Genomic DNA, 26,443 nt, shown 5'->3' with positions numbered 1-26,443 from the left:
GAAATTGGAGCAAGATGAATTTAGTTATTCAAAAAAAGACATTAATGAAAAAAATAATGATTTGAGCACCGAAATTAAGCGTCATTAAAGCACTGAATGAGCAGTCGTCATATATCGTGTCAAACGCCTTTATAGGGTTAGGGCTACAAAAGCAGTGTTGGTTTTCTATATCCATCACCCCACATTTTTCAACAATTATTATCTCCTCCGAGAAGATATTGATATTTAATCGTTATTAAGGGAGAATAATAGCATATAACCCAAAATATATTGAGTTGGCATAGTATATTCTTTGACGAATCTGTTTAGGCGGGAAGTGTTGCCATACAAAAGACTAAAGGCCTTTCGAATGAAAATTCAAATGTTGGACTTTGGGATTTGGAATCCGTTTTCGTTTTGAAGTAAAAGAGATGAAATTATTCCCAAAAAATACCTTCTCCGCAGCGATGACTTTCTTTTCCACGACTGAAAAAAGTAATATGCATCTACTTATGAACCGATTGTATCATCTGTCGTATTTTTGATTGCGTTCCTGACATGTGCAGAGAGTCTAAACTATTGCACAGTCAGTTTCAATACTATGAATATATAATGAGAATACAGTTGTAATGTAACAAATCACAATAGACTACAATTAAAGAAAATCAAAACTTGATTCAGAAATAGAAATAGTTTTCAATCAGTCTAGTAAAAAAACACAAAAAAGTGAAAAGCAAAAACCTAGGGAATTAACTTAATAAAATTAACTAGGGAAAACATCAAATCTCAGACAAGCATTGGCAAATTACCCACCAATAAACACTGCCGAATTACTAGAGATGAATTCTAGGCATAGTGTCTAGATTACAGAATAATGCATTGTTAGATCAAGATGTAATTGACATGAATACGGAGAAAGATAAGTATTTTCTAAATCGACACCGATACCGATAAAAACTAGTTTCATATAATTATGGGCGGTTGGTTCAAGTTAATTATGCGCTGAATTTAAGTGATACATTTCTCGCTGGTCTAATTTTTAAAAATTGTCAAGACATTGTTAACACAGTACAAATTAAGTGTCAAGATTATAATTGTTATTATGATTCTTTAGATATATCAACACTATTAACAAATTCAAGAATTTAATATACGGATATATATATATATCAAAAAAGCTCTGCAACATGAGAGGGAAATCTGCACGAGCGCCTACGCATGAACATAGAATATGGGTTAAAAATTCAATGACACACAAACACAACTCATGGCAGACAATCATCATAATATTCGTCAGTAACAAATCTCAATAATATTCACTGATGTGTATCCATGTTTACAGCGTGTGAATAAATGCGTGTTAATTCTAGAAGTTGTTAAGATTATAGTAATAACAGTAGAGATAGCTATGGCACGACTGGAACAACGATACAACTGATGTTTTATTTTATATATATATACTTAAACACATGTCGCACTCCTGCGTACAGTAAATGTAAAAACAGTATAGGTAACTCACTGATTAAATACAAGTTATTAACCCTCTCTAATATATAACGAGCAAAATATGTTTACATTGTATATGTTAATAAGTGGTTAGATGCATGGCAAAATTAAAGACTGCATCAAAATGTTTTTCAGCCAAAATTGAAATATTTTCGAAACACATACAATGGTTTATGCTTAAGTTAGGTGGTTCATTTTATGATTTAATATCCGGTGGTGTAATATGCTGATCTACAAAATGTAGGTTGATGACCCTTTTACCTATTTATCGAAAATATGTGTATATGTATTGATATGTATTGTGCAAATCGAGTGGTATACCCGACTTTGGCGCGGAAGGGGGTTGTATTATATTAGTACTATTTTCACATAGGTTTTAGCTACGGAAACAAATCCAACCTGCAACGGCGCATTCCGGACGCATCCTCTGTAAAATATAATGGGCTCCAGAACTAGCATATCATCAATTGAGATACGACAAGCGGCGTGTTATGGGAATAATAAACCGTTTTTTTTTTATATCAGTTGCCTGCCAAACAGCTTCCATGGCCAGTCGCGGCCATCGCTTTAACTTAACACACCTTTCTACCCTTTCAACGTTTTACAAATCAGTAAATACAATATACATCCGTTCACTCCTTCGGACAGCGTCTCTCACAAATAGGATATTGCAAATTATACTTTCTCTATCTGTTATATAAACTGAAGTTCGTCGTCTATAAATTACGTACACAAAAGAGGAACCTTTAAATGACCATTCGTAGCCATGTTTTATTTGTTATAATAATTAATATTACATATTGGCGAACGGCGCGAGTTACTGCGCCCACAACGATGGCAAACTGATAGAACTATGTGTTCATGATTATGCCAGATCATTCAATTATGTGAGGCTCCTTACATGTAGTGAATCATAACCTTCGTATTTTTTTTTATTAAAGACAAACGAAATTATCCCTCTCGAACTGTTTCACATTTACATCGTTTGTTAATTAGCCACACTTTTCTAACCCTGTAAATCTATGTGTTTTAAAATTTTGCACACGTGTTTTTCATAAAATTGTTCAATATTGTTTGGAGTAAAACATTACAGTGCTTATAAGCTTGTCTCCACTTTATAAACACTTAAAGTGTAACTGAATTGGGCCAATTGACTTTTTTGTGTGCAAAAAATATTTATAAACAACATTATGAAAAAAAATCAAGTGAAAATGGTATATAAATTGGGTAAACAGTCAATGATATTCCAAAACCGGGCCACGCCCCCCTCTCCCGTCACCTTCGAGTTTTTTCGGCATTACGAGTGTTGCCGAAATGGCGCCACCAACGGGACCATAAAGCAGGAGATTGCTAGCAGACAAGATTGTTAACCATTTTCCATACGCAAGCGTTTAGTAAACCAGCATACAGTACAGTTCTCGCGAAAGCTTTGGCCTTTGTGGCATCATTGTCGCCTACGCATGGCTTCATTGTCGCCCCAGCATCGCATCATTGTGGCATCAGCTTCGCGTCATTGAAAATTGAAGCTGTGCTCGCCTCGCTTATTTTGTGGCATCATCGTGGCCTCAGGTTCGCAGTCTCATGGCATCAACATGGCATCAGCTTCAAAGTATTGTGACATGAGTATGACCTCATTATTTTCACACAGTAAAGGAAAACACATGTAAAGAAGTTCGATATATAATCGATTTGAAATTCAGGGCGGTAAGGGGAATAAAATAATAAAATAAAATAATCAAGAGTAAAATGACATTTTACTAAAAAGATATCTTGTTGAATTATTTTAGTGTTGCGAGTATTGGGCACCAACAACTTTGTGAAGTAAATTACAATCGGCAAGGTGACGAGTGTCGTATTGGCTGCAAGGAAAATTGTGATAAATTTAAATCACACGATGCAATCGTCGTTCGGATACAACAAAATTTGCTATATACGAAATGAAACTGTTCTTGTTATAAAATTACCTTTTTTTCACTCATTTCATTTGCTGGTAAGAGAACCGATCCCATGCCCGGACTATTAATACATGCAAAACCCACGTACGCTGCCTGGTGCGTCGGCGTTGTCGCCAGTCATCTTGATACAAAGTTCCAAAACAAGTGCGTACATTCCCACCTATGATTGGATGATTGTGATGGCGTCGGTCTTTGATAAAATTTGACATCCAATTTTCAAAATTAAGTCACGATCAGCATGGACGTATTTGGTGACCAGCCGATGAACAATTTGAAAATTATGATTCACACGGAAGTCCTTCGATACTGAAAATCGTCGACCCCAGCCTAGTCTGGTTTATCTTATTTCCCAACTCACAAAACTGATTTGTATCTCAGCCCTGTTTTTTTTTCTTTTTTTGAACTGAGGTCAAATCCCATCCGTTTGTCAAAACATGGAGCTCCATGGTCAAAATATGCCGAGGTTTTTTCAGTGAATAATTGTGAAGCCTGTCACAGCGCAAACAAACTTAGTGAATCGACGCCGGAGATTGGATGGTACGACGACCCTTCAATTTGCATCAAATATGCTTTGTTACAACACCATTGATTCGATGAGAGTCACCTGATCGGGGCACGACCTGGGTCACAGAACCATATTTGTCCGTATTAGCGACAGAACTTTGCGAGAGAATCACACCCACATTTTCATCCATTTTTAGCGCGGAAGTTGCCAACAAATGTCGAAAAACTCATGAATTTTATGGATTCGAATAAAATAAAGCTAGCGATTGGCAAGACTGGTTAATAATATATCCCCCGATGCTCTTCGATTTTTTTATTTCAAGGTGAGAAATGGATAGTTGAAGTTCCATCGATTTCAAGGCGACTATTCCACTGCAATAACTCTACGCACTGTTGTAGTTTCGAGAGGTAAAAAAATATATAATAAATAGTACTTGTTTCATTATTTGGTTTTACAGCAAATTACGGAACATGATCCCGGTGAATTGCTATAAATAAATGCTGATTGTGTTGAATGGCGGACGTCGGGACCGTTTGGAGAAACCAACGGGGATCGATATTCCAAACAAATTATTGGGACACGGTCGGTGGACCTTTCAAACAAATGAAATTATTAACGAAAGACGAGATTTTTCTAGATATATACGAACATATATATACCAAATGTATGCAAAATTGACAAATACACAAAGACGTGTAATATTATGCTTTTATGGTCCTTCGGCTTGTCTTCTCCTTGGGGGGGGGGAACAACAATAATTCGAATTTACGGCATCAGTGGACCAAAGCCGTCAAGAACACCAGGAAATATTGGAACGGACCTTCTCCTCATAACGTTATCTGCAGTGCCCGAATCATTTATCAGTACGTATCATTTACGCCCGAATCATTTATCAGTACAATTTCATTTGTTTCGATCTTGCAGTTGTAGGTATTCGCGTCCTACCGGACGCACACAAATTTACATTTTAGAGTGCAGATTTTCTAACATTATTGATACATTGTTCAGGTGGAGTTTAATAAAAATAACAACGTTAAGATTTTCGGTCACGATGTTCAAACTCTGTGCCTGTGCCTTAATCGGGTGCCTGAATCGTCATGGTCATTTTGGGGAGGTACACGATCACCCACATCGCGTATTTTCTCGCAGGTTCAAACCTGTATGGGCCACTTTGTCCCTGGCACTGTAAAACAAAATCGTGACATCTCTCGTTGTCATCATATTCCTCGATCTCATAACTCTCGTCAGACGATGATAAGATAGATTTCGTGTCGCTTTCCGAGCACTGCATGCGTATATAGCGGCCATTGTGAAACGATGACAAGTTCCCCCCGTGACGTCACAAATCACCCTTGCATGCTAATTAGGTTCTCTAGCTGAAGCCTCGTTCTGAGTCGGCCAAGAAATTGGACGTGGGCGTTTCCTTATCCAGAACATTATTATTGATCGTTTATTTAATTTATGTACATTTTTCACTTGGTTTTTTTTTCATAATGTTGTTTATAAATAAATTTTGCACACAAAGAAAGTCAATTGTCCCAATTCAGTTACACTTTAAGTGGTTATAATATGCACAATTACGAAAAGTGTATATTATGAAAATATTTGTAAATCAGTTTTTTGAATTGCAAAATTTTGGGGATGTTTTTGCATATAAGACATTATGTAAACTATTTCCACCAGTAACACGTATTGAAAAGTGTTCATTGTCACATCACTTCAAAAGTGCTTTTATTATACACATATTTTTGTGTTTTCACTGTGTGTTCATTATCACAACACTTTTAAATTAGTAAATAATTTATTGATTATAATTTCAATTTTAAAAATGCAAATTGTCGATCCTTATAATAATACTGCAACATTGTGTGAACCAAATGTGCGTACTTGTTATCATTATGGAGAGCGGTAAAAATCGAAACAAAAAATAGTGAGTAAGTCTATTTGTGCTTTAATCAAAAGTACGTCGGGTTATTACGCTTCAAACACTTTTATATGTTCCATTAATAGTTACCCCTAGCTCCAAGCGATCCTTCTTCCATAAGCAACGGCTCGAGAAACTTTTGTTTGTATTTAAAAAAAAAATTATTTTGTTTCAATAATATACATATACAACACAAAATATTATATTACATGGTGGTATATGGAAAGAAAAATTATAGAAAGAACAAAAGGAAAGAAAAAAAGTAAATAAATACAAATTTGATCTGATATAACAATTACATTTGCCCCCTTATCTAGTGGTTCTCATTGATGATAATGGATGGACTCTTTGTTTTTGTTTATTGCGATTTTTAGTTCAATATTTCTATTCTAGATGAGCGCTGCAGGTGCATACATATTTTTTAAATAATAAAATAGAATGATTCAGTGATATATTTCCAGTTTCACATAAACCTATCCTGGGGGGCGGTGCTACGTCACAGACGTTCCACGTTGCTAAGACGCGCACCACTGTACCACGTATTTATATGAGCGTTGTGCGCGCTGCTGTGGAACGCCGGTGGAGCCAGTGAATATTCGAGAAAACAACACAAACTCAACTTTGAAGTAATCCTGAACAACCAAATTCATATATGTTACACACGTAGGGCTAATCTTGTTACACTGTTCAGGGGACTCTCAACAACCATCGCAAAGTACCGTTTTCTGCGAGTTTTTGATCTTTGTTTTCACCGCGAGGGTTGCCAGGCGGTAGAAAATGCCCGGATGTCCGCCCCCGAGGATAGTAATATTTTTGACATTACAAAAAGTAGTAGCTATAAGTGAACAATCGCTTTGCAACTGTTTCCACATTCTTTTTACAACAATACAGTTAACAGTGGGGGAATTGATTATTTTCTATTTATACAGTTTTACATTAGTTGTTAGAACTCAATGTAGAAGTTCGTATTAGATTGCTGTCTTGAAATGTAGTTTGAAAATTACATTTTGTTTTATCCCATACAAATGTTGGAAGTCTTTGGCAATATTTGGCTCTTCAATAATGTTTTGACACAAAGATTCAAACACATTTTTGCTTGTCAGTGTACTAATTACAACATACTTAGAATTCCATTCAACTTTGTTTTGAAAATCAGACCACTCATGGGTATTAGCATGAATGTTCTCTCTTCAATATTCAGGTATTGCAGAGATTAGGCCTTGTATAGTATGGTATTCTGACAAAGTGATACATTTTCCCTTTCAATATTGCCAGTCGTGAGTTTCGATGGAAATCAATTAGGTGTATTTTCTTAATATATTTTTTCTTGCTAATAACTGTGCACATAGACTGTACGATAGCCAATTTTTAGAAATCTATTGTTCAATTTCAGATGTTGTTTTTGGAGTGTATGATGTCAAAAGATGACAATTCCCGGATAATATCATAGTAAAAAGGTGGGATTTCATCATAGTTGCAAAAAAAACACATGATCCCCAAACTTTTTCATTAGTCCCTTCAATATATCCTTCCATCCGGTTTGGCTATCAGAAACAAACCGTTTCATCCACATAATCTGTTGTGCTTTAAAAAAGGAGACCACCTCAATCATATTTAACCCACCCCTTTCAATATCCAAAATAAGGATGTTTCTTTTAATTGTATTCTTTTTTCATTCCAAATAAAATTGTAAATAATAATATTGATTTTTTTATAATTGATTTTGGCACTGGAATCATTGATGCTAAATATATGAATTGGGAAAGGTTTTAAGGATCTGTATTTTACCAAATATTAAGGGTTTTCTTAGACCGTAATAAACATACTGACTTTAGACTGTTAATTTTCTTTGTAAAATTTTCTTCAATAGACATGTCAGATGCATAGGTAAAAAAACTTTCAAAATTGTTATTCCATTCGGCCATTTAATATTTACTTTTTCTTTTGGTCTGTGACCATACACCAACAAAAGTACCTCACTTTTATCCTGATTTAGATTTAATCCTGAACATTTTCCAAATGTGTTAACTGTATTGAAAAGCGGTATCATTGAGGTAGGCTTGATTCATCACTAACTTAATGAATTTAAATCTTTTATAGCTATAGGATGATTTCGAATACTAATTGCAAGTAATTCCACCACTGTTATAAACAGACAAGGAGACAGGGGACCCCCCTGCCACACACCTTTTGCAAAATGTTTTACCCACTTTATTACCAAAATTAAATTTGTGATCAGGTGAATCAAAAGCTTTTTTAAAGTCCAGTGAAAACCCCGTGCCTATTTTGATATCTAGTTAGTCACATTACATCAAGAACTGTGCGAATTGCATCACCTATAAAACTGTCCTTCACAAACGCACATTGGTCTCGGTGAATGGTAGCTGGCAGGATGGCATAAATGCGTTCTGCAATTGCTTTAAAGGCCATATTAACATCAGTATTAATGGTCTGTAGGGATTGGTCTGTAATGTTTTATCTTTGCCTTTTTTGGCAATCCAGTCTTTGCGAATCTGTTAACCGTCTCTTTATATGAGAGTAATTCAAACTATTGTTTAAATGTGAACTAATAATGTTCCAAAATGTTAGATTAAATTCAGCTGACATCATTACCCGGTGTTTTATCCTTTGGTAATAATGTTAGAGCTATAAAACATTCTTTGAAAGTTAGTGCTCCCTCACAAAACCGCTTTGCTTCCTCACCTAGGCAAGAGATGTTCCTACTATATGAAAAATGTTGAGCACCCAGTTCTGATTCTATCAATTAATACAGGTTTGCATACAGGTTTGAATAGAAATATTTAATATAGGTAATAATGTATTCAGCATTTGTTTCCTCAGTATTGTTAATGTATAAGCGTTTCACAGTTGTTTTAGTTTTGTTTGATCCAAATGCAGAAGAAAATAACTGAAAAAAATAACTTGTAATGATTACATCTAGATCGTATAATGGAACCCTTTACTTTATCATTCCAGATTTTCTATCTTCAATTTTGTCGCATAATATTGTTCTGTTTTAATTTAATTATCAAGATGATTTTCCAAGTCCTCAATTAAAATTTCCAGTTTTTTTTTGTGTTTTTTTCTTGAGCTTTTTTTTTGAATAAGTCATTGTAAAACGTCTTATTTTTTACTTGAGATACTCCCAGGAAATCATTGGGTCTTTTCCTGACAGCTCAGACTCCCAATCCTTGATTTGATTTGTTAGATTTAGGACATAATTCCTATCTTCACACAAAGAATTATTAAATTTCCAGTAAGACTGCCCATGTCTGCCCCATGATTCACCCTGAATACAGAGAATAATAGCGGAGTGATCTGATGAGTGGTTTGATATCTACTGACCTTACAAGATCTTGAAGGGTATTAGAAATAAGGCGCTTAAGGTAGCGAGAAGGTTTTGTGACGTTTTTAAATAAAACATTCTCTGTCTGTTGTCTCGTTCAGAACAGTAATTTAGGTTATATATATCAAAAGACTAAGTATAGAGGTGCAAGTTCGCGCAAACTGGACAGACATTGTTTACATAATTATCACGTGACATCAAAAATGGCGAACCTTGTAAAAATGACTAAGTCCGCGATTGCGAGAGCACACTGCGGAATTTCCTGGTGAAATTTACGTCGTGCATTGTCCGTAATCAAGTCCATTGAAATGCGTCTCCGATAATCAAAAGACCTATTATTCCGATTTCTATGCAGGTTTGTTTTTTGTCCCCAAATTATTTCATACTTGGCACCTTTAACAGACTATTATTCTGTGACAAAGCATTTTCTTTAGAAACCCAGACATATTTCGCACCATCATTATCCTTTGAACGATAACTGCGAGTTTGATTGTCCTAGTCCGAACGCACTTGATTTGGCGGCGGTCCCAATGAGTCGTACTCGATCAAAACTTCAACTCGAGAAAAACGCGAAAAACAGTTTTGGTTAATAAAACACTGTAGATTTGCTGCATTATTATAAATATACACTAAAAATGGCCAAACATATTAACCACTGATATCATAGAACTCATAAAGAGTGTCAGATAATGAATAATTTCAAGCTCGAGCGTGAAAAATGAAGAAAACTGCTGGCATTTGAGTCCGTACTCCAGGAACGTTCGGGTTTTCCATTGTTATGCAAACGAACAACGAGGGATAATCCTCTGACAAACATTACTGTCCCACTGTACACGCTGACAGTTTACAAACAAGCTAATCCTTCAAGTGTCTCTGATAAGACATCTAAAACGGTTTTCATGGTGAAACAAAATGGCCGATGTTTGAAAAAAATTGCGACACTGAGTGGCAGATTTTTCTTTGCCTCGTCTGTCAACGCTTTTTTTCTTTTCTTCGCCATTGCGTTAGAAAAAAAATGTATTAGTAAAATAGAATATTGACTTGAAAAATAAAACGATCTAAAAGAAAGTTATGCAAAGTTACAGTACTCCTTCAGTTTCGCACAACCTCCCGCCCGCTTCCGCTTTCCAGTCACCTTTTTCTCTCGCTTCTGCGACTGCTTGTGAATTCGACCGGGCAATTTCCGCTTTATTTTCGACCGCGCAAACCCCGAAATATCACCGCCCATCTGCTCGCTCGCGCGCATTTAAAATTCGGACTAACAGAATAATTTCCGAGGTTCACATTGTCTTATAGTTGTCTTTCTGGTTTTTATAGATGTTGAACAGCTGACAAAACTTCAAATACTTTTTGTTTTAACTATATATAATTATATGCACGCAACCTGACCCTTTGACCTCGATTTGGCTTGGACTGAATATTTAATTTTAAAGAATATTCTGACGTGAAATACAAAATATATTTCAACACAAGTACGACATGGTTGTCTGGGGTTTCTTTCCTGGTTGTTGAGTCTTCGCAATGTGTTTTGTATAATTATTGTTGTTTTCCCCCGATGCTGAAGGACCGTAAAGCTAAATGGCAGTTACATGCATGAGCTGAGTGAAAGAAAATATTTCTAAGCCTAAAATAAAACCTAATATTACACCTTTTTGTGTATTTGTTAATTTTACATATGTTTGTCATGACAGTATGTTTGTAAATATCTAGAAAAATCTCGTCTTTCGTTGATAATTTCGATTGTTTGTTTGGAATGTTGATCCCCGTTGGTTTCTCCATACTGAGTTTAGAAAGGGCGTCGATCAACACCGTGACAATCAGCCGAGAGAAGACAAACATTGACCGTAATTCATGGGGATCATGTCCGTAATTTGTGGGCTGAAACCCCAAATAATTAATCAAGTATTATTATTTTAATATATATTTTATTTGACATCGCAAAACTAAACCATGCCCGAAACAGAGCTAGAGTTGTTCGCGGTGAAACAACCGCATTGAAGACGATGCAACTTCAACTAGCCATTTCTTACCTTGAAATAAAAAAAATAAAAATTCGAAGAGCATCGGGGAAAATATTAATAATCATCCTTATCAATCGTTTGCTTTATTTTATTCGAATCCATGAAATTCACGATTTTTTTTAACATTGTTGGCAACTTCCGCGCTAAAAAAGATTGAAAATGTGGGTGTGGTTATTTTGCAAAGTCCTGCTGATAATACGAACAAATATGGTTCTGTGACCCAGGTCGTGCTCCGATCAGGTGACTCTCAGCCAATCAATGATGTTGTAACAAAGCATATTTGACGCTAATTGAAGGGTCGTCGTACAATCCAATCACCGGCGTCGATTCACATAGTTTTTTGTGCTGCGACAGGCTTCAAAATTATTCGCTGAAAAACATATATTTTGACAAACTGATGGAATTTGACCTTAGTTCAAAAAGAAAATACTAGGCTAAGATACATTAGAGTTCACGCGAATCAGTTTTCTCTGCAAGTTGTGAAATAAAGTAAACCAGAGTAGCGTCGATGATTTTCAGCCCTGGAGGACTTCCGTGTGAATCCTGAGTTTTGAATTGTTCATCGACTGGCCACCAAATAGTTATGGCTATAACTAAATTTGACACGTTTTTCTTTTAAGCCCAATAAATTATTCATACATGTCAAGCTCTGATTTTTGCAGGGCATGTAGCCGTTCTTAGTCGAAAATATTTTTGTGGGAACACTTTTGCGGTACGTATACGGTATATACCGAGCTCATTCAATGATCGTGACTTAATTTTAAAAATTTAATGTCAAATTTTACCAGACGTGGACCGATGTGGATTTGGTATCGTTATTTTTGGAATTAATCACTAACATTTCCTCGTTTCTCTGCTCTGTCAAAAGGAGTTACCTAGGCTTTTTGCACATAACTGTCACATTAAATAAAAAAAAAATTACATCTAGAACAAGCACCCAAAACACGTAACAAGAGGTCCCAGTTCAGTTGCTTTCACGATACAAGTGTCATACAACTACTAGATTTGAAGTGTCGTACAGAATTTAATAATTGTTAATACTAGTTGTATGTTCACACTTTACTATCAAAACCACCATTTCGACCACCCATGTGCCAGTTTTCAGTGTTTGGGCGAGCAATCAATGTTTTCAATGAGCGAGCGAGCGAAAAAAAAAACGCGATTAAAATGCGGTCGCTTTCCGGTCGGACAAGACCGCGTGGTCGGAAATTAAGCGATAAGCGGTCGATGTAAAAGCGGAAGGTTGGGCGAAATGAGTACTGTATGACCATGTTTCTCCGACGAATATCGACTGACAATAATGCTGACAATGGACGTTAGATAAACACGCATTGTTTGCAACTGGAAGCTTATCTCCCGTTATATCACGGGGAAAAAATCTCTTTCTCTCGGGGTCTCCACACTTGCAGGGGGAAACTCGTCTCGTCTCTATATCTCGTCCCCTTGAGGTACGGGATCGGGAAAGTCACTTTAACTTTACAGTCAAATAAGACACATACAACGAAATACGTTTCAACTCTCGTCTTAGTCGATCTTTTGGAGCACTCTATAAGACACAGCGCCCTGGGGAAAAGTCCCCAAGACTCTCGCAAGGCTGAACCAAGACTCGCCCAAGACTGGACTCCGTCAAGGCTCGCCCCAAGACTCTCTCGGACTCACGACTGCCCAGGACTGCACTCGACTGCGTCTGTCGTGGAGTATTCACCAAGACCAACTCAAACTCTCTTTATTCATTTTCAAAACTCTAACCAATTACAAAGCAGTAAAAAGACTCTAAGGCGTAAACTTCAATCATAAAGCCAATCACACTAAGTACTGAATACGTCATATCTTTTGATTAATCGTTCACTACATTAATAACTACGGATGTCAGAATAGCGACGGTATCTTGTAATTAGTTCCAAATCACTGAGCCATGTTCCGTCCAAAACTTCAAATAGACCTGAACGATGACAGACATAACACAGCAATTCGCTAATAATCAGTTAATTAAGTCGACCAACAGATACGCGAAAACAAATTCATGACACATCCCTTCACCCAAACTGAGATATGCCTCTCGGCATTACACGTTCATAAATCAAAGATACCGTCAGCCACTCATCGTCATACAGGTTAAAAACAATACTAATAATAAAAGGTATAAATCAAAAAGAGAAAAACACACTAATTAAGTACAATGATTATAAAGTCTAAATACAATGGTTATAAAGTCACAAATATCAACGGTTATGAATCAAAAAACAGGGGAAAGGCTTCCAATCGACTCACTTTTCTCAAACAGTTCGCTGAGGTTACCCTTCGCTGCACTTTCTCCGTTACTAAGGTTACAAACTATATATCAAAAGGTCAAAAAAACTAAGGCGTGGCGGTGTAACCAAGCGATCAGCCAATCGCTGCAGTCGACAGCATGATCACGTGATTACCAGGGATGCGTCTCTCGGTTAAAGCATTGCAAAGCGGTAACTAATAAACAATGAATAAACAAGCTATTAATCAAACTCCTTTCATATACGCTTATAAACTTCAACTGAACTCAAAAGTCGTTAATCTAAACAAAAGTCATACGGCGTGGTAACAGAATGCAAAGACAAAGCCGCTATATAAAACACATTACTCCTCTGGCAAAAAAGACGGGAAAAAGACTAAAACGATAGAAACTACTGAATTACATATAATCCTGTCAATCATGAACAAAAGCTTGCGATATCAAACAATACGTATATAAGCGCACCAAACTCTCATCTCAAAAAGACATTAAAAAACGTTACAAAGTGCTCTCAACTCAAAAAAGCGTCAGAAGTATTCCGGAAAACAACACATAAACAAAAACAACTCTTAAAACGTCGATATCTCTGTACTCGACAAATCTCAAAACTCTGAAAAACACGTGGGGGCATTACTCTCCCCCTCATAATCCGTACTCATAAACTCATTAAAACACCATAAAAATTCACAAAACTCAAAACACTGTGTTGCAAATACTTGTCCACTGAGGCGCGCTTAAATCGTTATAAAGGACCTCGAACGTCACTAAATATCAGTTCAAAACAAAGATCTGGGCGCTTACATACATACAATTCAACATCACAAAAAAAAAACGGTAAAAACACTAGAAAAAACCAGCAATACATTACATTACTGAGCAATAGGGTTAGGGTTCTGGAAAAGAGTTCAACGTCCTGAGTTACACAGTGTCAGTTACAGTGTCCAGCGAGCGGTTCTCTAAGCAATACACAGATAGCTAAAGTCAAAGTCTATAAGCGTCTCCTCTCTTGTCGCGTTAGTCCGGGGTCGTTCTTTCTCTTCTTCCTGCCTTTAATGTCGCTCAATCCTTAATTATACAGTCCTATCCGGTACTGGTCCTTCCGAAGGGGTTCTGAAATCTTCATCTCTTCAGCGTTGTACATCGGTGCCATACTGGTAACGGTGTTAGTCGTCGAGCGCGGTTTCTGAGTCGTCTCTGCCATGGAGCTGTTAGTTCGGTTCACAAGAAAGACACCTCTTCGTCATTTCACTTTTCTTCACAGGATGTCAATGTGTGTTAAACACCTGCCCGTGTTCATCCAAAACGTATCACGGGGAAAAAATATCTTTCTCTCGGGGTCTCCACACTTGCAGGGGGAAACTCGTCTCGTCTCTATATCTCGTCCCCTTGAGGTACGGGATCGGGAAAGTCACTTTAACTTTACAGTCAAATAAGACACATACAACGAAATACGTTTCAACTCTCGTCTTAGTCGATCTTTTGGAGCACTCTATAAGACACAGCGCCCTGGGGAAAAGTCCCCAAGACTCTCGCAAGGCTGAACCAAGACTCGCCCAAGACTGGACTCCGTCAAGGCTCGCCCCAAGACTCTCTCGGACTCACGACTGCCCAGGACTGCACTCGACTGCGTCTGTCGTGGAGTATTCGCCAAGACCAACTCAAACTCTCTTTATTCATTTTCAAAACTCTAACCAATTACAAAGCAGTAAAAAGACTCTAAGGCGTAAACTTCAATCATAAAGCCAATCACACTAAGTACTGAATACGTCATATCTTTTGATTAATCGTTCACTACATTAATAACTACGGATGTCAGAATAGCGACGGTATCTTGTAATTAGTTCCAAATCACTGAGCCATGTTCCGTCCAAAACTTCAAATAGACCTGAACGATGACAGACATAACACAGCAATTCGCTAATAATCAGTTAATTAAGTCGACCAACAGATACGCGAAAACAAATTCATGACAGTTATATCAGAATCGTCAACAACAGAGTATTATCAGGGGTAAAATCTTTTCCTCTGGGGTTCTCCACACTTGTCAGGGGGGAAACTCGTCTCGTCTCTCTATCTCGTCCCCTTGAGGTACAGGATCGGGGAAGTCACTTTAACTTTACAGTCAAATAAGACACACACAACGAAATACGTTTCAACTCTCGTCTTAGTCGGTCAATCGAGCACTCTACCAGACACAGCGCCCTGGGGAAAAGTCCCCAAGACTCTCACAAGGCTGAACCAAGACTCGCCCAAGACTGGACTGCCTCAAGGCTCGCCCCTGGACTCTCTCGGACTCTGTCTGTCGTGGAGTACTCGCCAAGACCAACTCAAACTCTCTTTATTCATTTTCAAAACTCTGACCAATTACAATGCAGTAAAAAGACTCTAGGGCGTAACCTTCAATCATAAAGCCAATCACACTAAGTACTGAATACGTCATATCTTTTGATTAATCGTTCACTACATTAATAACTATGAATATAAACTGTCAGAATGGCGACGATTATCTGGTAATTAGTTCCAAATCACTGAGCCAAGTTCCGTCCAAAACTTCAATTATGCCTTGACGATGACAGACATAACACAGCAATTCAGCTAATAATCAACTAATTAAGTCGGTCAAGAGATACGCGAAAACAAATTCATGACAGTATACAGATAAGATGTTATCATTTAAACCCTTTCAAAGATAAACATTATGCAAATATCCACGAAACGCCAGTTGCAGTCTTTTCTGCTAGTGTTTTAAAACACTAATTTGAGCAACGTTATTTCGCAATTTCGATCTTTTGTAAACCTGGGGTGATGTATCAAGGTCTAAAGTAACCGTTTTATCAATTTTTGAAAAATCAAGAAAAAAGTGAAAATTTCCCTTCTCGCTACCTTAATTGGATAACAAAAATAATCGAGATCGACACACATACAGATAAATTCAGAGTGGATTCGAGTTAGCTTGATCCATGGCGTGATTGTCATAATTATAACATCGTATTAAAACTTTATTTGGTGGAAACCATTAACCATAGAGGGTATATGGTGGAAACACATTGACCAAGCTGCAAGCATGGAGGTAAAAAAGAACAGAGGTGTGAATTCGACATTCAACACCAATCACCAAACAATTCAGAAACTTTTAGCCTTCGAAAATGAAAACAGTTAGCAGTGTGTAAGGGCTGTGTAATTTCCTGTTTGTCCGACGCTTCGTTTTCGTGTCACTGTCAAAATTAGTGCTACCTTTTACTTAACAGGGACTAAATGGTCTCTATAAAACGATAATCAGGATCGCAAAAAAAAAAAACTGATTTGAAACACTTGCCGGACGTCTCTCTCTCTCTCTTCTGAAATCCGCCTCGGTGATCATGGGCTGGTCCGGAATCTATTTCTTTCAAAAGTGTTGCGCCATGTTTACATTGTCGGCGTTTCTCTTTAAACCTAGTCGTTTTTTTATCGACGAGGACAGTTGAATGAATCTAAGGTTAAGTGATGTCGCACCTTTGGATCGATTAGAAACGTGTGAATACATACACTATGGCTATACGTTTCACTGCAACTGCCCACATCACAACATCTAAAAACTCTCTCTCTCTCTCAAAAAAAAAAAAAAAAATAGACAAAAAAAAAAGAAAAAACGCCGACCGAAAAATGTATATCGTTTAAAAGTATACTGAACGACCAGTGTTATTACGGCTCAGGGGTATGACTTCCTCCCACATTTTGTCATTTGGTGGCGCACTTTCGGCGAGAGTCGGAAATCCGGAAACAGTCGACCGTTTCACGATAGGTGGGCGTGGCTACACTGCCAGAAATATCCCAAATTTACTTGGATACGAGTAATCATTTTCAGCAACAAAATCAATAACTACCCTTTTCAGTGTGACACAGATCTAAAATGGGAAACGTGAGGGTTGGCATTGCACAGGCACTTTAAGTGACGGGTCGTTTTTCAAGTATTGATCGATTTTCAAGCAGCGGATCCTTCTACAACGGGCCAATAAGTATGTATATATGTATATATGAACCACTGAAACATAAATTGGTTTGATCATAGAGCTCAATGGTTTGACAGTACTGGGAATATAATATCGGTTTTTCCATAGTCCCTCTATCCAGCCAGCCGGCAGCTCGTATGCAAATGAGGTTTTACAGCCAAAACAAAGTAAGCTTGGACTTTCAGTTGCGAGACATGACAAAACAAACGCAGTCAGTGACACATTGTCTAAGTGACAAAACAGTGGATTTTAACCTCCCTGAATACGTCTGAAATGCTAAATCAGTAAAAAGTAAACCCAGTGAAAATTAGTCATTTTACAGTACTAGTTTATAATAAGAAACGTTATTGCTCCTTTTAAATTATCATAACAATAAACTTGCTCACTGTACACATATAGGATTCTATTTAACACTATTTTGTTTGTGTTTATTATTTTGTTGATGATGAAGTGATGAACTATATCAAGGCAGAACAAACAGCTTTGAGGAAAAATGATTTAGATAAATTGTTAATTTATATTTAATGTAAATAAACACTTCAACCTGATATATACTGTGTATGTTATTGTTCACCTTGGGAACCTTTTAGGAAAAGATATGGTAATCAAAACATGGTAATAACAAAATGCATGGACCTTGAAGAAATACAAAATAATTGACAAATTCATTTAAAATGGAAAATTTAATGCCAAATTCAAGGTCAGTGGCGGATGACCTTGGAGGTCATGGGCCAGTTGTGTGAGACCCTAGTACACTGTTTTACACCTCCTGACTCAAGAAATATGGGTATAGACGCAATTTTTGTCACTCAGTTTAACAAATGATTGGTGCTGTTCGCATATGTCTGCGGCTTCTCAGACTAAAATTGTGTCTTGTTAAATTTGCAGCTGAAACTAATTGTTGAGAGTCTTATTTTGTTGTGAACTTTGATTCGAACAGTATCCTCATAAATTGTATATGTGCTTGTAGCCCATGATCTTATTTTGCTACCACGGGATAAGTGTCAACAAAAACACCACTGCCAGCTGGTTTGTTTGCTTTCATTTTTTATATTATTATGATCAATATGTGTTTATGTGCAGGCCTGCCCACTGACTGTATCCCCGGTCCGAGTGACGGTTAGCGTTCTTTTGTCTCGAATCGTGTTGCGGGTAAACAAACCTTTCACACCCGGGCCAGAGAAATTAGGAAGACAGACAGATAACGGTACCGTCCGAATATCCGGTAATATCCATAAAAATTACGTGAAAAGTTGTAAAAACAAAGCAATGACGATGTCAAAAATAGTGACTGACTGCGTACTGATCACGTGACAATGCTTCGCGGATACCCGCAACGCGCCTTTGCCAGCGAAGAAGACCAATTCACACATAATGCAATAGCCGTTCCCGGACCGGGAATAGACGGACTGTGGTTTTACAAAACAAATATACTGCAATTATCAAGCGCCACAAGTGAGCAAAATTTACGTCGGTTGCAAGTAATGCGGTCGATATCAGACAAAATATCAATTATAATGGAGCATGATAAATTTAGTTGGTCCGCAGCCATTAACGACATGTACCCACCCAAATATAGAGAAGTTATTTTCCCTGAATACAAATTATAGAATACTAATAACCAGTTGTTTGTGTAGTTAAGCACATGTGCTCGTATTTTTCAATGAAACTGAAAAGAAAATTACAATACGTTTCGTTTTGGTTGAGCTCGTCGTCGCATATATTGCAAGCCTCTACCCAAGCACAGGAAACCTATTACTCTCAATCGGTGGTCTTAAAAAAAAGATGACACGAAATTTGGTTATTTACACAGGGTGTGCACTGCAAGCCATAATTGTATTAATCCGGCTATATAAATTTGCCAGACAGCATTATATATAACTGACAAAGAAACATATGTACAGCTGAATATGCCAATAAGTATATAAAGAGAATTATCAACAATTATTCTCATAAGATACGTCGTCGATTCGCAGCACTACGATAACAACCATGGTTCGTTTTATAGTGTCCATCGTCGTCAGCTTTGCGGTAAGTACCGTTCAGATCTCAGATTATTTTCATCGTATCCATCCATGTCATCTTTGCGGTTAGTAGCGGTCGTATCTCAAATTATTTTATCTTGTCAAACCTCGTCATCTTTGTTGTAAGAACGTTCATTTCTCAGATTTTATCGTCTTCAGTCTTGTGGTCTTTGTGGTAAATAATATTTGTATGTCCCAGATCGTTTCATCGTTTCCAACCTTGTCATCGTTGCGACAAGAACATTCAAATCAGAGATTATAGGCTGACAACATTTTAGATTTGGCATTTCTATGAACAGCGCTCATCACTATCATTCGATTTGCGCTTCATCTTTTTGTGTTAAGCATTATTATTATACATCTGTCACCGTAAGTTACAGTGTGCCGTAATTTTGCGGTATTTTACGTACGGGGTGTTTTCATCTTACCATAAGAAAATGCGAATTCCAAATATATAAGCGTAAGCGTCCTCTAATTATAAAAAAACATGGCTGCCATCGGGGATTGACCGGACTCAATACAAAGAAGTTCGCTGATTTTGTTCTAAACATTTAGAATTTCGGCATTCCCATGATGTATCCTTGGAAGGAAAAGATGTATAATAATAAGGTTATCACGAGAATGCCTCAAAGTATGCACTCAGACAGTACGCCCCGCATCGATCTCCGCTGCACGATAATCCAGCTGTACTGTCTTCGTGCCTACTTTGAGATATTCTCGTAATAACCCCATATTCACTGAAAATATTGATATATTCTTTATGTTTGTTGGAGATTGTTCCCTATTGCAATAGCATAACCGTATCGTTTATATTGGAACCACAAATTATGTTGTAAAGTGGTATCCGATTATGCATACTTCATGCATATATTCATCGGAAGATTAGTTGCTCATTCCGTCATACTATTTTCTATATTAATGGTTGTGGGTTTGAAATGTTTCCCCTTTCCGACAAGAACGCAAGCTAGTTTGTTCTTAAATTCACCATCAATTGACAACAATGTGGCGTGATTCAAAAAAAATCACATTAGTAAACGATTACTTTCAAGTTTCATTGTTCACACAAGACTACATACATATACTCCTCTCCTATATTTGAACATTAGAAACAAGCTCACGTTTGCTAACTACTTGCGAACCATTTGTTTATTGCCAATGCTAAGCGTTTTCATGCTCTCGATTAACAATACCGATATCTGAAATAAAGAAATAGGTACCATCAAACAGAATTACATTGCCGCGTATCCGTACCACCACCAGTGCAACAGTTATTAATTATTTTTTCTTGTTTCCAGATTGTTTGTCATTGTACAGCGAAAGTTGTAAAACGTGCGGAAGGAAACCCGCATGACCTCATGGTCCCCGGCCAGGGACAAGGTAGTACATCTCTGGTTATGTTTGTTGAGAGTTGTGCGCACTGGCGTTTACCTCAGTCTCCGAAAACCTCAGTTTGATTGAAATATTGGAGCTCCGAAGTTAGCATGCAATGGAAGAGGATGTGTTTAATCACTTTACGAAACACGAAGTTCATAGCTGTAATCTCTTGTGTTGACTTTACTTTATAGTACAAGTGTACATGTCTTCCAAAGTTCAGTATGCAACTAGAACTTCAGATAAGAATAAGCAACCTTGTGTGTATGTTTACTCATTTCCCCATTGCTGCTCTAGTTCCAGGATGCTTTCATATAACACGGATAAAAGATCATGTCCAGTTTCAAAATGCAAAACATTGCCTGATATATATCACCATGTGTCGTATAGTTTTTGGTGTTAATATTTTGTTTATGATATATTACCCTTGTGTTTGTCGTTTTTCACAAATTTCAAATTGCAATCTCTTATGATTTGTTCTCGGTTACAGCTAGCAAGTGTTTACAGTGTAAACTCTCTGATAAAATGAGCTTAGCAGAATGCTTGATGAAACCAGCAACTGATCCTGATAAATATGAAATATGTGCAACCTCACGTGTGAGTGTTTTGAATTCAAATATAACTATTTATTTGATCCGCCGATTCGTCTCGACAGTGAGCAAGGCCTACGGCAACCTGATAAATTCTGAGTTCAAGCAAACATCGCTAAATGGAAAAAAACACCATATTCCTGCAATGCATACTTAAAACATAATATATTATGTCACTTCCCTCTTCTGTTGGCGTTAAATAATACTGTTTCTTTTACAGCCTGAATGTATGACTCAATTATGGCAACAGAATACTGGTTTGGTATTTATATCTGAATGTGAACAAATAGAGGTGAGTTCTATATTTGGTATTATTATGCATCTGTCACCGTAACGCCATAATTTATTTTACGGGGTATTTACATCCTACCATATAAAGAAATGCGAATTCCAAATATGGAATGATTACATTGCTGCTACCAGGGTTCGACCGGACTCCATACAAAGAAGTTCTCTGATTCTGTTCTAAACCTTTTGAATTTCGGCATTTCCATGATGTATCTTTGAAAGGAAAAGATGTATAATAATAAGTTTATACGAGGATACCTCAAAATGTGCACTCAGACAGTACGCAAGTCGTAGTCAAAAACTGTCGCATCAATCTTCGTGCAAAGTTGACATTTAAATCAATCGACGAACGCCATTTTATTGACAAGATTGAACAGCAGATAGTAGAGTTTCAAATACAGTGCTGGCATTGACTTGCAAACGATTTAATCTCATTGTTAAGTAGCGAAATTCGAAATCAGTGCTAGTTGCATCTCAGTCACTGCTTTCTTTCAGGCTTGTATCGAAGAATCCGAAAATGAACCACATTTTAATGAATGTGATGAAGCGCCAATCTACGTGAAGACCAAGTGTCGATATTGCTGTGATAACAACACAATCACCCAAGGGTATTACTGCCCACCACCACGAGGTAATTATATTATGTTTATTCTTTATTGGAGTTTTACACTGAATTTGTGTCCTTTTGTAAGTAATTTATAATTTTCACGTTCATACGTTATTTCTTCTTGTGAAAATTCAACTATATTGCTCATTCGTCGCAGTCACCAATACAAACCGAGGGGTATATGTCGTTACCATATCCTAAATAGCGCAAAGCATTATGGGTAACCACAGTCTTGCCATACAATGCAGATAGTTGAACAACATGTGTAAGGACAATGTGTTTATAGTACGCGAAAACATAACCTGGTGTACAATTACCCACAATGCATTGTTGTATCGCAAATTATATATAGAATTTGTATACAATTACCCACAACGCATTTGGTAACGTGTGTTTACATAAGGTTACCATATCATGATTTGTTAGTCACTGTAAGTAGCCAATAATCTCTGCCAACTTCTGTACTCATTTTTCATAGCTGTAGTCAATTGTACAGTCTGGGGAGATCCACGTTATAGTACCTTTGATGGATACCGATACCACGAGGGCGGGGACTGTGATGAGTATACGCTGTTGCATATGAATTGTAGTTTGCATGATCTCAAGGTTAAAATAACCGAGTTAAAAACCCGAGAACATTATCGTGTGGAGACCCTCATACTAGAACAGCATAATGAACGATTAGTACTTGGTGTTAATAATGGTGTAGACCCTGTCACATTCACGGTGAGTATTTCCCTGTATCCACACAAAATAATTGCTGCAGCTTAATGATTATTGTGAGCACTCATTAAATTACACATTGATCCATTTCTGCGTATAAATGTACTTTGTACTATGTATAGTGTTATTGGCATTGCACTTTGTTGAAATCTGTATGCGAGTATGGATTTGGATCAATAGTTGAATATGTAAGGGCTTCTTAATTTGTATCACCATCAATCGTTTTGTTCAGAACTATTATGAACATTTACATTCAAGTTCACAGCCAAGCTTATCTATCCTCTATTGTTGTGTTTAGCTGTTTCCTGATAACGGTCCCCCAATAGATGAGGACGATTTCCCAGGTTGGCATGGAGATTACAACCAATTCTTATTAAGTAAACATGGCGACTCTTACCACGTGACAATGGATGTCGATTATGATGGTTTCTACGATCTGGTCGTCAAATGGGGCGTCAGGAACGTGGAACTCGAACTCTCGCAGCCCTACAGTGGTTGCTACAACGTACGAGGTTTATGCGGAGATTCCAATGGTACACCAGAGTATGAATTGGTAACACCAGCTAATACGAATGCAACAGATGATTATGAATTCCATGAAAGCTGGGGACAAGGGTATATATAATTTGGTTGATATTTCTGATTAAGTTTGTACAACAAATACACGATGTGCAACTACGTTGACAAATGTATTTATATAATTCATATTTACCTGAATTTTTTCTTGTTTACACACGTTTTTCAGTTTGTGGAAAATGATTTGGTTTTGACTTCATGCTTGTCTGTCTTAAGAACTGACAACCTACTATCACGTATACAAGCTTTTGGAACATTCCAGTTTCCTTGTTCACTCAAAACACTTATTGCGCCTAGTTTAATGGCTAGTATGCAAGTAGTCAATTTTTCTCATCCACAGTCAATTGCACGAAGGGTACAACTAAGGATACTAAGCACAAAAACAACTTATTTGTATAATTTCTGTCCAATTTGTCGCCACCATGGCATTTGAATTGGAAATTGCCGAAAAGCTGTAAACATTAATCACACCATCTTCGCTAGCCAAGGTCTAAGTTTATTATTCGGCCAAGCCTCTAAACAGACCTTGGCAGAACGACCATCAAATATGCGTATTCTAACAGCGCCCCCAGTAATCAGTTGCGGCTAATCATTATCCAATCAGTTTGTGTGTTATAAATCCCTCTTTGGCATTTCATTTTAAATAAAATGGCGGCGCCCATGAATCGTGATATTTGTGATGATAAAACTGCGAAGGTTTTCGGTGTTGGTGCTCTCAAGCCTCATCAGGTACAGGCAATCGACTCAGTTTTGTGTGGGAAGGATGTCTTCATAGCGACAAAAACAGGAAGTGGAATTTTGTTTTATAATTTGGTACGTCCAAGCTGATTGGGCGCCTTGTTCACTGCTTAAAGGCCCAATTCACTTGCCCTGGGCAAGTGTGAATTGGAGGTGTGATTATGCTAATGAGTGTTGTTAATCACTTGCATAGCCTATGATGCATCCTGTTTCAGCGGTCCAACATCACGTGACTTTGATTGACAGTAGTTAATTATTCAAGATTAGTAGCGCGTCCCTTTCCCCGGTTCGAGTTTTTGACTTTTATCCGCCAAAATCTCAGCTCGTACACTATTTATTGTCATAAATACTACACACAGTCACTGCTGTGATATTCATAGTCGCATGCATCCACTTTGGCATGACATAATCGACCTGTAAGTTCGAGAAAACGCGCTATTACCGGGGCTTGGCTGGAGCTGTTTACTACAGTGTGACAAGCAAGGAAATAATCCCTCTATTGTTTAGGACCGTATTTATAGTATATCTGGGCCTTTAAGATACGCAACTAGCCTATGCGATCCCGCACGGTATCGTGTAGAGGCCTATAGGTCGAAGACACGGGACCGTGCGATTCGGACGATGTGATCACACATATACTGAAATTTAGTTCAGATTGCTGAAGCTATCTCATCGACGAATTTTTGAATTTTCTGAAAACACCATTATGCTTTCCACCTGACCGCAGTCACCACTGTTGCTACAACCACAAGATGGTGGATCGCTACAAACTGTGTATACATATTCGGGAACTTTGTCAAAAAAACTACGATACGATTTTTAATTCAAGCCTCAAGCATTTGCTGAGTAACAATTGATAATATAAATCGTCGTAGAATTGACTATGAAATGGGGGTCGACAACTGACATGACAGCACATATTTAACTGTTCAAAAACTTACTCTCACTCCCCCACTAGACCTATGTAGTCTGGTTTAAATGGTATGTTCAGCTGGGATCACAGTTTCGAGTACAAATACAACCTTGTGCCCAGTTCCCCCATTACAGCATCACTCACCACAATAACACAGCTGACATCACATTGTAGTTAACTCATATTTTTATTTTTTTATTGTTTGTGTCTAACCGTAATCACATGAATTCCTATTACATGTGCAATGTGTTATAGACTCATTCTATTGACATTTTTAAAGTCTTATTTCCTTGCACTTGAATTCATCCATGACTGATATATATATATATGATTTGTGTCTTTATCTTTACGATGACGTAAACATAACAGTTGTTTCATTATTTTCAGTTGCCCGGTATAAAGATGAAAGAACAGCGCTATGATGTTCTAAAAGACCTGTAATTCGGATTTCGATACATACAGTCAAATATTAGAGCTTAGTAACGTGTAGATAATGTTACGTTTGACGAAATATCTGGCCTAGAATGAGTGTAGAAATAATAAAATCTGGAGAAAAAATTCTACTTTATTACCATTTATGTGTTCCTGGTTTGTAAGTGTTTGTGGTGCATGTTACATATATAATGAGTTGAGTATAACTATAAATTCTGTATTCAACACTTTTTTACCATTGTTCAGTGGTATATAAGATTATATATGTTGAAGGTTATATGTTCCAGAAGATATCCTTGTGGAGCCTTGTATATAATAAAAACATGTACATAATTTAATCCCAGCATAGAACAATAATCTAAAGGAGAAAAATCCATGGGTCGCAGACCATTATCTGCCGCTATTTCGATTTTAAGAGTTTTTATTATCACGTGAAAACCGCGGTCGTCACTGGATCTCTGGATTTGAGTAAATCTGCCCATGACTAAAGTAAAATGCACAAAGACTCAAGATGGTCTTTGTATACACTTTGTATAAAAGTATACTTTTTGGATTACAATAAAACGTATGGTTCGTATGTGGTAGATTTTTTAAAAATATTTTACAAATTTCTATAAACGCTCTCTTGTAATTAAATTCACAATTATAACTATATTGTTTCACTATAAAGCGTAGCATTATATTGAA

At 37.2% G+C, this 26,443-nt stretch overlaps 1 protein-coding gene across 1 annotated transcript; it reads left to right on the top strand.

The window, feature by feature from the left end:
- The first annotated feature begins 19,387 nt into the window (after nt 1-19,387).
- LOC100376014 (mucin-6-like) lies at nt 19,388-25,989 on the top strand. The gene is made up of 8 exons (XM_078009810.2): nt 19,388-19,525; nt 20,814-20,895; nt 21,380-21,486; nt 21,700-21,771; nt 22,263-22,398; nt 22,853-23,100; nt 23,396-23,712; nt 25,712-25,989. Exons 1-8 carry the CDS (start codon nt 19,487-19,489, stop codon nt 25,722-25,724), a joined length of 1,014 nt encoding a protein of 337 aa, XP_077865936.2. The 5' UTR covers nt 19,388-19,486; the 3' UTR covers nt 25,725-25,989.
- Nucleotides 25,990-26,443: the final 454 nt, after the last annotated feature.

The sequence above is a fragment of the Saccoglossus kowalevskii genome, chromosome 17 (assembly GCF_978046115.1).
Source record: "Saccoglossus kowalevskii chromosome 17, keSacKowa6.1, whole genome shotgun sequence".
Taxonomy (NCBI): Eukaryota; Metazoa; Hemichordata; class Enteropneusta; family Harrimaniidae; genus Saccoglossus; species Saccoglossus kowalevskii.
This window is presented reverse-complemented; position numbering and strand designations above follow the sequence as displayed.

Bases quoted from the DNA above. Each gene is read 5' to 3' on its own strand.
- LOC100376014 (XM_078009810.2), top strand. From the start codon at position 19,487: ATGGTTCGTTTTATAGTGTCCATCGTCGTCAGCTTTGCG. The intron at 19,526-20,813 runs GTAAGTACCGTT...TCTTGTTTCCAG, and splicing joins CCATCGTCGTCAGCTTTGCG to ATTGTTTGTCATTGTACAGC. The intron at 21,772-22,262 runs GTGAGTTCTATA...GCTTTCTTTCAG, and splicing joins CTGAATGTGAACAAATAGAG to GCTTGTATCGAAGAATCCGA.